Source organism: Dipodomys merriami, unplaced genomic scaffold (genome assembly GCF_024711535.1).
Source record: "Dipodomys merriami isolate MVZ:Mamm:240054 unplaced genomic scaffold, mDipMer1.0.p SCAF_4, whole genome shotgun sequence".
NCBI classification, from domain to species: Eukaryota; Metazoa; Chordata; class Mammalia; order Rodentia; family Heteromyidae; genus Dipodomys; species Dipodomys merriami.
The window spans coordinates 39,769,583-39,783,098 of NW_027205603.1; the positions used below are offsets into that span (position 1 = coordinate 39,769,583).

Genomic DNA, 13,516 nt, shown 5'->3' on the forward strand with positions numbered 1-13,516 from the left:
AAGCTGGAAGTGGCACTATGGCTCAAGTGGTAAAGCTAGCCTTGAGCTGAAGAGCTGAGGGACAGCTCCCATGCCCAGAGTACAGGCCCCACGACTGACCAAAAAAAAAAAAAAAAAGAAAAGAAAAGAAAAGGCTGGAAGTGGCGCTGTGGCTAGCCTTGAACAAAAAGAAGCTCATGGACAGCACCCAGGCCCAGAATTCAAGCCCCAGGATTTGAAAAAAAAAAAAAAAAAAAAAAAAAAGAATGTGCCTAATGTTCTCAGCAGTTTTATTTCACATTACAAATAAATAGATCAACTATCATTCTGGCTTTATATATCAATCTTTTGGTTTTTTGCTGGTCTTGGGGCTTGAACCCAGGGCCGGGGCACTGTCCCTGAGCTTCCTTTGCTCAAGGCTATACACTTTATTACTTGAACCACAGTACCACTTCCAGCTTTTTCTGTTTATGTGATACTGAGGAATGGAACCCATGGCTTCATGCATGCTAGCACTCTACCACTAAGCCACATTCCCAACCCTCATATATCAATCTTATAAACTTAGCTTAAGTCTTATATTAAGAGGTAAACTAAGAGGTAACTAAGTTAATTTCAACAGATTTCTGAGCATAGAAGGCTGAGGAAATCACTAAGATAATGTAAAAATCTAGGTTATCAGTTGGTCTTTTCCAGAGGACTCCTTGGTGCTACTAGTAAGTTTCTTGGTATTTCTGCAGAATGAAATGCATAGTGATTAGTACAATAGTCCAAATGACAGATGAAGGTCAAAAATCAAAGTGAAGGCTTTATGCAAGATGAGAATATACAACAAATTTCTAGGGAAGGCAATACTACTTAAAGTTAGAACAAAAGAAGGGTAGGTCCAAGTTGAGAAAAAGAGGAAATCTTTTTTTCGACATGATGCATTTTATGTCAATAGACATATCTAAAATGAAAGTTGAAAATACGATTATAAATGAGGCTCAGGCAAGATGCCATGTTGTGTTAACAGATATCATCACCTATAAAAGGGGTTCTAAGAGGGAAAAAAAAGAGGATGGGGAAAAAAATGTTGGGTTCAGTCCTTAAGGATGCAGTCAAATCTATAAAATACAAAACCATAGTGAAATGAGCAATGGCAAGTAAGCTTGTACACAGATGCTTTATTTGGATGTTTAATATATGTCAACATTGTATGCAAGATTCTCTTACAATGGAAAGTTTTCTCATATATCAAAAAAACTCAATTTAATCAAGGTAATTGCTGTATTAATGTGAAAACCATACAACAAAATGCAGTATGATAGATGTGTAGTCAGTTCCCATGCAAATATGGCTGCTACATGTATGTCTGGCATTTTATAACATATTGAAAGAATTCAAACAAACAAAACAGTAAAAAAAAAAAAAGGTGACTTAAGATGCCTGACATATACATATTTACGATTACAAATCTTACAAAAAGCAACAAAGCAGTTAACTGGAGGATTCAACCAATACCAACCCAAATATATAGTATATCTTATAGGCCTAGGCCTATCCACAATATATTACCATTTGGGATGGTTTAATGCTCAAGAAAAATTATGCTTTTAAAAAAATATAGCTCTTCCAAGATATTATACTTTGGTGATTGGAGACTACTGCATTCAATCCAGTTCAGGGCTACATTTATAAAAAGCCAAGACACAAAAAGCCATTATGTACTATTTGTTCAGGTAATTGAAATAATCCCATGTGATTTTGTCACAATCATTGGTTTTACAAAGTGAAATTTCTGTGAGAAGTTCATTAATTAGAAAGCAATCAACATACTTAACAAAACATGCTAAGAAGATTCAAATTGGTTTATCACTTATCAACAAAGCATAATCTTAGTATCACCATACATACTCATTACTTCTCACTAACATATAGTATGCAAAAGCTAGTGAATGGATATAAATAACTTAAAATCCTTGTAGGTCTACTGTTCAAGAGCTAGCATTAAAATACTTAGTATTTCCATTTCTATTACATAAAAACAGACCCAAAAATCTTAAGCTGTTTTATTTTGTTTTTAAGGCATAGTAGTATTTTGGTCTTGTAAGAATTTGCCTGGTAATGGTTGATTCCATTAAGTTAACTTGAGAACTTGCCATCATTTGCTTTTTATCTTTTCACACAGTGCAAGTGGTGGTTCGCTCTTTCCATCTCTCATAGCAGCAAGCCGATTCTGCTATTTTCTATAGCAGCATACTTTAGGAGTGGAGAGGAGAGAGTGTGTCAATTATAAATAATTCAAACTACAGTGTACAATTCTATTTACCTGTCAGTGTTTAAGTTGACAGCACACCATTATAAGTCTCAAAAAAATTACATAAAATCTCTACCACAAAAGCAAATAAAGACATTCTTTCAAGAAGAAATAAAATAAGTGCAAACACCTAAACGGGCAACTGAAGCAACTGTTGTAACCTGTAGAGAAACGTAAAACATTTATAAAAGGACAAAACATTTGTATAAATAAAAGATAATGTTCTCTACTTCTGAAACATTGAGAAAATATCATAAACTTCTAAGTGCAGACTGTTTTAAGGGACCAAGGTACCATATTATTTTTTAAACAAAATGTAAAAATTTCAAACACATATACAAATCACCAGATTAATTTATAAGACCCCCCTCAATATAATTTAAAAACAAAATATTAAATTATTATTTAGTACATTTTTAGAACTACTTTATAACCAACATGATTTAAAGGGCATAGTGCAATATTTAGGTAGATGTGACACACAGTATATTGTATTATTTGCAGCTATAACTTCACTGTTTCATACTTAAACATCAAAAATGTTTTTTATTATGTTACTTGTAATAACAGGAAACAACATGGCTTCTAGACACCCTGTATACATATAAATATCTACATTTAAGCTTTAAAAGTTAAAATAAATTATAAAAAGACTTCCTTCCAATTTACAAGGTTTTCCTGCTCCTACATACTGTACAATACATTCAACAAAACTCTCAGCTCTTCTGAGATATGAAGAAAATACTGACTCTTCACTAAAAAGGAAAAAAAACTCATTTTCAATGCTTTTTTAGTACTATGCTCAAATAAATACATTAACACTGTAGTTAATTTTATTGTTTCTGAAAAATACCGAAACTTAGTAGTGCAACTTTCTTTAAATCTTCCTTTAGATTCCTTTCCACTGTGTTTTTTTTAAATAATGGTAGCCTAAGTGCTTCAGCACATGGGTAAAAGTACTTCATAAAACCACATGTGCTTCCCATGCATGAACTTTTTTCATAGAAAACAGGTATTCACATACCTGTCTATAACAAAACTGCAGCCTCAAGAGGGTAGCAACATATACCTTTTGAAGAAAAAAATCCTTTTGGAGTTATCTGTAAACATTCTTACTTCCCTATTTTAGTCTTTAAAATGATTTTCCAAAATATTTTTTTTTAAAAAAAGGAACAATGAAATCACCCACCCCTTACTTAAGTGACCTATTAGCTTTTCACCTACCCAATATAGAAAAATAAGCAAACTGTTTTAGGGATGTATTTTAAAATTCTAAAAAGAATTAATTGAGAAAAATCTCACTGCACTTAATTTGGTATAAAATACAGTAAGGGAGTGGGGAATTACATCACTTTTAATAACAATTACAGTATTAGAGCTCTTGAAGTGCTGCTAGTAGCTGTGTAAGTACTCAGGTATCTTCTTGCTTGTTCAGTCATTATAAGTTGATCTTCTGTCTTCCCATAAACCACTGTTTCCCACTCACAATTTGACTAGGAAAGAAATATCAACAGTTATGTGAAAATTACTAAAATAACTATCCATTCTACTTCACAGTTAGATTCTTATAAATCATTCTTTTGATTGGATATTTTATAATTACTGTAAAAATGTTTTGAGAATGGCATTGTGTTTCTTTTTTAAAGGTCACTCTATATGTGCATTAAAAGTATTTTCAGTACTCATAGGACTATAGACAGTACAAAATTTTTGTCTCTAATAACTCCCCACAAATTGAATGAGTGTTCATCTTCATTGCTTCAAAAGTTTGCATAAGTTTTAAAAAGAGAAGGTTTAAAGATGTAGTTCACTAATAGAAGGAACTATTTGCCTTACATGGTAGAGGTCCTGGGCTTGATTTCCAGGATGAAAGAGAAAATATACTCATCACAAAAAATGAAGTTTGATTTACTACTGCATCATAGGTATGGTCTGCTACTTAATAAACTTTCCAAAGAAGTTCTATGCTAATTAAACACTGGAAAGTTAAAACATTTGAAATAGATTAAGAGAACATGCCACTTGGTCCTTTGAAAGTAGTGGTTCAAGACAGGTGGGAGTAGCCATATTTGATCGCCAAAGATGTTTTCCAAGGAATGCTTAGATGTCAGGAATACTATGCTGCAGTGATTGTGACATAAAAATGAAGAAACCTTCCTCTGCAATTAATTCTTACATTACAACTCTACTTATTTTTATTAGCATACAGAGAACAGGGATTTCACTGTGATATTTCCATGTATGATTACAATGTATTCCAATCATCCTCACCCCTTCTCTAGGGTGAACTCTTAAGTTAATATAATAAAAATCTCTTAACCTTAATTTGCAGTTACATTCTGGTCACACAACAACAGAAAAAAGAATTTTGTTTTATATCTGAGCCAACAAGTTTACAGGGAAACATTGTACCAACAAAAATATGCTGAAACTGCTTCCAACCACTTACCCTTGGTGGGGCAACAAATAGGGACATACATACTTGTTTGTTTACTTCTTTAATTTACTTTAGGAGAAGAGGTGTCAGACATGGATTTAGGTATTTTTAGCTTAAAAAAGAAATTGTGCTTAAGAAATCAATAAGAGTCTTTGGCTAAAACTCCAATTGTATAGTTGATATGAGTCTCTCAAACACAAATAAACTTTGAGTGTCAAAATAATGATGAATGTTTAGATATTGTTATAATCAATTTCAAATTTAAAAGAAAAAGTATAATTTGTAATCAGTAAATTTAAAATGATCACTGAATAAACAATAAAAATTGCTAAATGAATTTATAAATCCATACCTGAAGATTCTTTTCCAATTTGACAACTTTAGAAGTGTTAGGGTTTGGTTTCTTTTTAGTAAGTGTGTATGTTTTGTTGGCTGAATTTATATCTTGTTTTTCAAGAGTCAAGTTGCACCTATTGTCATGTATTTCCAATAATGGTATCATTAATAAAGATGTTGTAAATATATTTTCTGACTAAGAGAAAAAAGAAACAGAAAAAAAAACTAATTCAAAAATGGAGACCAATAGAGGGACTATTGAGTAAGTGGTAATGGAAGTTCTGGTTCATTTTCCTCCTAGAAAGCATTTGGCTCTGATATAACTTTCTAGCAGTGTAGGAATATTAAACATTTTAGTAATTAACCAAAATAAAAAAATGAAATGTAATGCTTAGTAAACTATCATTTTTGACATCATATATAAGAAAGCTAGTTCTTCCCAAAATAAAACAAGTAAAAGAGAAAACCACACAGAATAAAATATTCTTAAAAGCTAACATTTTCTCTTGAATGAGATGGAATAATACTAAAAGGTGTTTTATGAATCTCTAATCAACTGGCCATACAATGAATAAAAAAGGAGAACCACTAGAACTTATAGTAACCATTTAAAATATATATGAACCCTTTACCAACCTGTATGTCTGAAATGTCTTCAGACAATAGTTGAGTGTCTGGTTCTTCCTTTTCCCAATTATCTAAGACGAGAGACTTTCTGACTTTCTTCCCAGAAGTACTCTGCTAGAATGAATAATTTACAAAAAAGCATGACAGACAAATCACTTGGACAAAAGGACTTTTAATAAGAATACTAAAAAAATTACCTCTTGTTTGCAGCTTTTATAAGAAGGCTCATCTTCCTCTTTGAGAAATATATCTGTTCCAGTTTCTTCTTTTAAAACTTCTCGAATATCTTCTTCTAAGAAGGCAAGCGGCTGGGACTAAATTGTTTTTAAAAGAGTTTTAAAAAGTTGTTGCTAGCATTTTTTCTCCCTATATACACAAAACCTGTATTTCATATCTTTCTAGTATTGATAGAATTTTCTCCTATTCCCAACAGATATGTAATAAAGCAGTTTTTTGGCAAAAAGTATCATTTAAAAATGTTAAACTATTAATGTATTCACCTATATGTCTAAAAATAGACTGTAAATGTCCCCTAAAAGTAACAGTATTTTAAATACATTTCTTATTTCTAGAAAGCTTGTCTGTGTCTCCTATGGCTTTTCTATGTTATTTCAAAGGTGACAACATTGATAAATCACAGATAACTAGAATACTTTTTATCTCTATTTGTAAACTACTACTACCACTACAATACAAATAACAATACCAACAACTAAGCATACAAACTTGCCCTGAAACTCAGAACAAGCCCCTATTATTTCTTTCAGCTTCACAATTAAAAATCTGGACTGTGCTTTATGACTTGTACAGAGATGAGAAAACTGAGGCTCAAGCAGATACCATGATCCATCAGTTTCCTAAATATTACAATTATGTAAGTGCATAGATATATCAAAATGCTAAAATTATTTTAATCTACTGCAAGTAACCACTAGTGAAACTATTAAAACATAGGTTTTTTTATTTTTATTTTTTATTGTGAAAATACTGTATAGAGGGGTTACAATTACATGAGCAAGGAGGCATTGTTGCCTCCTCCTTTGTTTCTCCTTCCCATCCCTTCCATCTCCCGTGTGCCATACACCCCCCACCCCGTGCCAAAGTTGTAAAGTTCCTTTTTCAACATAACATCTTGTACATCTCATTGTTGCAATGGGTCCACCATATCCCTATTTAAACAATTTGTTTTTTCCCTTCCCCTCCACAAAGTATACCAACATCAAATACAGTGAAAACAGGGGTTATTCTGTGGGGGAGGGACATACAAAGCAACAAAGAAATATCTTATAAATATGTTAGAAACAATAGCAAGAAAGAAAAAACATTTGAGTCTTTATCTTGGGGTTCATTTCCCCTAACATCAACTTATCTGACTGTTTCTGCTTGTCTCAGACAAATACTAGTTGTCGGTCATGGGGCTTCAACTCTGGGCCTGGGCGCTGTCCTTTAGCTCTTCAGCTCAAGGCTAGCACTCAATCACTTAAGCCATAGCATCATTTCCAGTTTTCTGACTGGTTTTTATTGGAGATAAGAGTCTCAAGGACTTTGCTGCCCAGGCTGGCTTTGAACCATGATCCTCTGATCTCAGCCTCCTGAATAGCTAGGATTACAGGCATGAGGTACGGGCTCCCGGCTTAAAACATAGGTTTTAGTTTTAAGAAAAGAGTTCTAAGCCAGATGCTGGTGGCTCACAACTGTACTCCTAGCTACCTAGGAGGCTAAGATATGAGATCATGGTTCAAAGCCAGCCTAGGCAGGAATTTCTGTGAGACTATTATTATCTCAATTAAACACCAGAAAACCAGTAGTAGAGCTGTAGCTTAAAGTGACAGCACTATCCTTGAGCAAAAAATCTTAGGGACAGTGCCCCATGACTAAATGTCCTCCCTCCCCAACCTCCCTGCAAAAAAGAAAAAGAAAAAGAAAAAGGTTCCAATATTCAATGCATAGCCTACAAAATTAAGAAAATTGAAGGGAGGGTTTGGGTGGGAAGAATGAGGAAGAATGATGAAGGAGTGGCATCAATCAAGATACATGGTATTCATAAACTGATTTGTCTAACTTTGCACAACTACTTTAAGATAAAAATATAATTTTTAAAAAGGAAAAGATTCTACTGACAACTATTTTACTTTCTCTAGGTAACAAAGAAAGTAAAAATTCAAAATCAGCCAAGCAAAGGCTTATTTACAGGTTAAAGAAAAAGAATAACAAATTAGAATTTGTGAATCAAAAGATAAAAACTTGCTTTAGTTTCAGTGAACATCTTTTTTTTTTTTCTTTTGTGCCAGTCCTGGAGCTTAAACTCAGGGCCTGGGCTGTCCCTGAGTTTCTTTTGCTCAAGGCTAGCGCTCTACCACTTACACCACAGCTCTACTTCCAGCTTTTTCCTGGTTAACTGGAGATAATAGTCTCATGGACCTTCCTGCCCTGGCTGGTTTTGAACCAGAATCCTCAGATCTCAGCTTCCTAAGTAGCTAGGATTATAGGCATGAGCCTTTGACACATGATTTCTACTTATATGTTAAAAATAATAAAAAAAATCAGTTTATGTTTTCTTAAAATTAGGAAAATTCTTAAAAATAGAATATACATACCACAATTTTAAGAGGTCCATATTTTTTCTCTTGAGCAGCAAGTGCATTCTTAAAAGGGGTTGGAGTTCTTGGTGTGGTACCCAATAAAGATCTTCTAATAGTAGGTGTTCTAAACCTAGTTAATCATTTAAATGTTTGTATTATAGTCACAACTAGAATTCATACAAGTCAAGAAATGCTAAAAGCATAAACTACATTTTTATATATGCATATGTTTATTTAAATATTACAGAACTACTTTAAAGTTTGGTTCCCTATAATCCTAACTACTGATGAGGCTAAGATCTTGAGAGCATCTCAATTTAAAGCCAGCCAGGGCAGAAAGTCCCTGAGACTCTTTATCTCCATCCAATTAATCACCAAAAATGCTGGAAGTAGAGCCATGGTTCAAGTGGTAGAGTGTAAGCCTTGAGCAAAAAAATTAGGGACAGTGCTCAAGCCCTGAGTTCAAACACAAAACCAAACCAAAACAAAATAATTCTTTAATTAACCATCTTTAGAAAAAGAAAAAAATTACTAAAAATGTTTTGCTTATTAAGTTTTATGCTACCTTTAGCCAGTTTTCAGTGCCCTGCCAGAATAAAAGATGAAGTTATGGCTTTTTTCTTAAGTTGTAATACATACCATTTATTTTAACAAAAAGCTACTCTCTCCTTGACCTTATGCTTTCCAGTTTCTCTAACACAATTATGTAACACCTACTTACCCTACATTTTCCTTTTGATCTTTGGGAGTTGTTTCCTTCTGAAGAGGGGTTGTAATGAAAACTTTTTGCCCACAAACAGGGGTTGATGTAAAGGAAGGATTTTCCATATTAAGTTGTTCATTTTCAGGACACGTGTTAAAAAACTAAAAAGGAAAGAGTTTAAAGACAATTTTTAGGACAGAGCATTTAGAATCCTATACAAGTATCTGATAAGATTTTCCTATTCTTTCCTCACCTATTCTTTCCTTACCTTTATACTTTGCTGCATAAAAATAAGTTCCATAAACACAAGAATTCTTGTCTGTTTTGTTCACTGCTGTCTCCCAGTGCTTAGAATAGTATTTAGCACAGAATAGGCCTTCAAGAAATAGTTATTTAAAGCCAGGGACTGGTGGCTCATGCCTGTAATCTAAGTTACTCAAGAGGCTGAGATCTAAGGATCACAGTTCAAAGTCGGCTTGGACAGGAAAATCTGTGACACTCTTATCTCCTTTTCATTTACCACCCAAAAGGCTGGAAGTGGAATTGTGACTCAATTGGTTAGAGCACTAGCCTTGAGCAAAAAAACGTAGGGACAGTGATCAGGCCTTGAGTTCAAGCCCCAGAACTGGCACAGAAAAATAACCAACCACCAAAAAAGCCAGAAGTAGAGCTGTGGCTCAGGTGTTAAGTGCTGGCCTTAAGCAAAATAATAGCTCATAAATAGCACCCAGGCCTGAGTTCAACTCCCATGACCAGCACAAAGGATGGAAGGAAGGACAGAAGGAAGGAAAGAAGAAAGGAAGAAAGGAAGGGAAGGAGAGAGGGAAGGAGGGAAAGAGAAAGCAAAATAAAAATTAAATTTTAACAAAATTTTAACAAAGCAATGTATTACAGAATAGAACTCTACAGAAAAACTATATCTTCTATGTTAAAAATGCAATAGTTGGGCTGGGAAGGTGGCTCAGTGGTAGAGTGCTTGCCTTGCATGCCTGAGGCCCTGGGTTGGATTCTTCAGCACCACATAAGCAAAAAGAAAAAAGCCGGAAGTGGTGTTGTGGCTCAAGTGGTAGAGCGCTAGCCTTGAGCTGAAGAGCTGAGGGACAGCGCCCATGCCCAGGTTCAGTCCCCACGACCGGACCCCCCCCAAAAAAATGCAATGGTTTTGTAAAATAGAGCAACCTAAAGCAATATTTCTACCTGTTATTAATAAATGATCCTAAATGTCTTTTTCTATGACAGTACTAAGAATTCAGAATATAATAGGCCAGACATGGTGGTGTATATCTCTAACCCCAGCTACTCTTGACCATGCCAGGAGGATCACCAGGGGCTAAGCTAGGAAAGACATTGCAGAAAAGGGGAGGGAAGAGATAAAAGGAGGAGGAGAAGGTTAAGAAGAAGGAGGTTACTATAATAATGCTTTGGTTGTAAGAAATAGAGGTCTGGCAGGTTGCCCCCTCTAGAACAGGACAGAACCTTTGAGTAGACAAAATTCAGGTGACAGAGTACATTTTCTAAACTATATAATGTACTAATTGAATCTTACAATTATGAAATACTAATTTATTTTTGGAGCTAATGGATTGAGCACTGGTATGAAGAAGCAGAAATTGCTCCACGACTGCTACTTATAACTGGAATAAAATCCAGCCCCATCACTCCTGCCTGATACTTGAATTATCTTACCTGAAGATTAGCAATCAAATCTTTTACAGGCTAAAATCCAAGCTTTTTGTCAGGAGATATAAATATCTTTCAAATACTTTCTATCTTAGAAAGTATTTAGAATTTATAAGTATAAATTAGAATTTATACTTCAATAAAAAATAGCTAGTAAATGAAACAATAACACTTTTTGAAATTCATTTAGGAAGTATTGGAGGAGAGGGGGAGAGGTGAGTCCAACCAAAAAACAGTATACACATATATGGAAATGTCAAAATAAAATCCCCATGTACAATTAATTGATGCTAACAAAAAGACATAGAAAAAGAAATTGAGCCGGGCACTGGTGGCTCATGCCTTTAATCCTAGCTACTCAGGAGGCTGAGATCTGAGGATTGTGTTCAAAGCCAGCCCAGGCAGGAAAGTCTGTGAAACTCTTATCTCCAACAAACCACTCAAAAACTGGAAGTGGTGCTATGGCTCAAGTGGTAGAGTGCTAGACTTGAGCTGAAGAGCTGAGGGACAGAGCCCAGGCCCAGAGTTCAAGCCCCATGACAGAAAAGAAAGAAAGAAAGAAAAAGAAATTGATAGTGTATACAACTGAAGAAATGGAAAACTGTAACTATATCCAAGCCCTGTTCACCTTCCCTAGAACACTTTCTAATTCTCAGGTCTGAACAGAGAATGATTGTAGTTTATGTAAATAGAAACTTTCTGAAGCAAAAAGACAATTTTCAGAGATAAAAGCAGCAGTGCACTGTTAGATCCTGTTTATCTTTCCAGCCTCAAAATTCTCCATGTCTATTTGGCCATTAAACTTCTTACTTCTTCCATGTAACTTTTAACTTCTGTCAAAACATTTTCAACCAGGCTAGGAAGGTGGCTCAGTGCTTGCCTTGCATCCCTGAGGCCCCGGGTTCAATTCCTCAGCACCACATAAGCAAAAAGAAAAAATTCGGAAGTGGTGCTGTGGCTCAAGTGGTAGAGCACTAGCCTTGAGCTGAAGAGCTGAGGGACAGCGCCCAGGCCTACAATTCAGGCCCCACAACCGGACCCCCCCAAAAAAACAAAACATTTTCAACAAACAGCAGCTCCATATCTTAGTCTGACCTAAACTGTGTTATTAATTTCAGAATTTCATTCCACCTAACTCCTAAAATTTTTCTGGAGGAAGATTAACTGAGATGTTTAAAAAAAAAGTATTTAACATGCAGCCTGGAATATATAGCAAGTTCTCCATAAGGAACTGTCCTAATACATACATCTGATTGTCAGGGACATTACTAAAGAAGAAAGTAGTTCCAGACATCTCTAGAAATCTCCTAATATGAGACTGTTACAGTAATAAGCTAAGTTTCTCTCCTAGTATTCTAAGAAAATACAGATAAGGCTCAGATGGTAGAGCGTCTAGCCTGTATGCAAAAATACCAAAACACTGAGGTTCAAGTTTCAGTTCCAGGGGAAAAAAAAACTATTAAGAAAATTTAATAGGTAAACTGAAATCTGAATTACTCCAAGTAGGTGAGATCCCTTTATACAATTTCAGGCTTATTTGTTGAACACTTAGGGATCAAGGAATCAGACTGGATCTCAATCTCAGCACTGTATTACATAACTTTGGGCAAATCATTTTACTTTTCTGGGACAGTTGCTGGCTGAGTCTTCCCTTTTAGCTCTGAAAACTATATGATGCTATAATGAACACACCTACTATACTTTGTGATAGACCTACTGAGTTTAAAACTGTCATGTACATTTTTAAACACATTATTTTTATGTTTTACCAAAATAGTCAACTATTACTAAAAGTACTAAAACTCTAATCAAACTTTCAACATTTGTTAACATAAACAAAAGCATTATTATTACCTGTGAAGGAGAAAATGGTAGTGTTTTTACTGGTGTATGTTTTAGTGCTGTATTACCACCATCATTGAATGAGCTGTCACCAAGTTCATTGCCTAAGGACTGACTCACTCGCATTCTTCTCTTCTTTCTGAGGATGGTTGGTGGAGTGCTAAACTTGACCACATTTGGGGATGGTAAAGGAACAGTCTCACTGTTTCCACCATTACAATTGTTCTTTTTCCCTTCAAGTACAAGACTGACATTAAATTGACATTCCATGGCTCCTTCATTGTGTTGAATTCGCATTAGTTTAACTGGGGTGGACTTGACAGGAGAAGCAGCAGCATCAGAAAGATCAAAACTGGTGACATCACTCCATGCTACAGGATCCTGCAATAAATTAAATTCTTTCTAAAGCTAATGTTGCAACCTAAATATATCTAATCAACATAGGATGATGCTTTCTACTGAGATATTTACTCATTTTTTAGCAGTAGAAACAAGTTTTCTTTGAACTTTTTTTAAAGTAAAAGCATCTGAGAGGAACAAATTATGATTTTCCTCACAATACCAAAAGTTCACCTAATTCAATAAATTAAACTTATTGTCTATTTTTATGAGAACAACTTATTTTAAGTTATTATCAAAAAGCACATATAATAAAATTTCATATTCTACTCTACAACAGAAAAATCCTTCAAATTCTGCATAATACCTGGTATAAATATGAACATATTTAAAATGGTGATATAATTTGATGCAAAAATTCAGTTTAAACTAAGGACATAATCATGATTTTGCACAAACTTGTATATAAATATCTTCTGTTATTAAGGATATTTAAAATGTAGATAGTCCCTAAATGTCTAATAATAAGAATAACTGAGTAAATAAGCTTTCTTAGATTCATATGGTAGGATACTATAATATAAAGTCTCTAAAATTAGAGTTTTAAAAAGCTAAAAGACATGTTCATGATTTAAGTGTCTTCCACAGAAAAATACATTAAGAATATATTCATTAAAATATATATATTTATA

At 34.2% G+C, this 13,516-nt stretch overlaps 1 protein-coding gene across 6 annotated transcripts in view; it reads right to left on the minus strand.

Annotated features, from left to right (window-relative positions):
• Positions 1–1,125: 1,125 nt before the first annotated feature.
• Positions 1,126–13,516, minus strand: part of Mybl1 (MYB proto-oncogene like 1) — a 40,125-nt gene continuing 27,734 nt past the window's right edge. Inside the window, exons 10-17 of one of the 6 annotated variants that reach the window (XM_069990830.1) lie at positions 12,498–12,866; positions 8,982–9,124; positions 8,276–8,390; positions 5,876–5,992; positions 5,688–5,789; positions 5,068–5,247; positions 3,647–3,771; positions 1,126–2,439 (exon numbers count right to left, since the gene is read on the minus strand). In XM_069990830.1, coding sequence (XP_069846931.1) covers positions 2,409–2,439; positions 3,647–3,771; positions 5,068–5,247; positions 5,688–5,789; positions 5,876–5,992; positions 8,276–8,390; positions 8,982–9,124; positions 12,498–12,866 — 1,182 coding nt within the window. In that variant the 3' untranslated portion in view covers positions 1,126–2,408. Of the gene's footprint in view, positions 3,772–5,067; positions 5,248–5,687; positions 5,793–5,875; positions 5,993–8,275; positions 8,391–8,981; positions 9,125–12,497; positions 12,867–13,516 lie in introns of all 6 variants that reach the window. The other 5 variants (XM_069990832.1, XM_069990829.1, XM_069990833.1 and 2 more) reach the window with 5 other exon arrangements.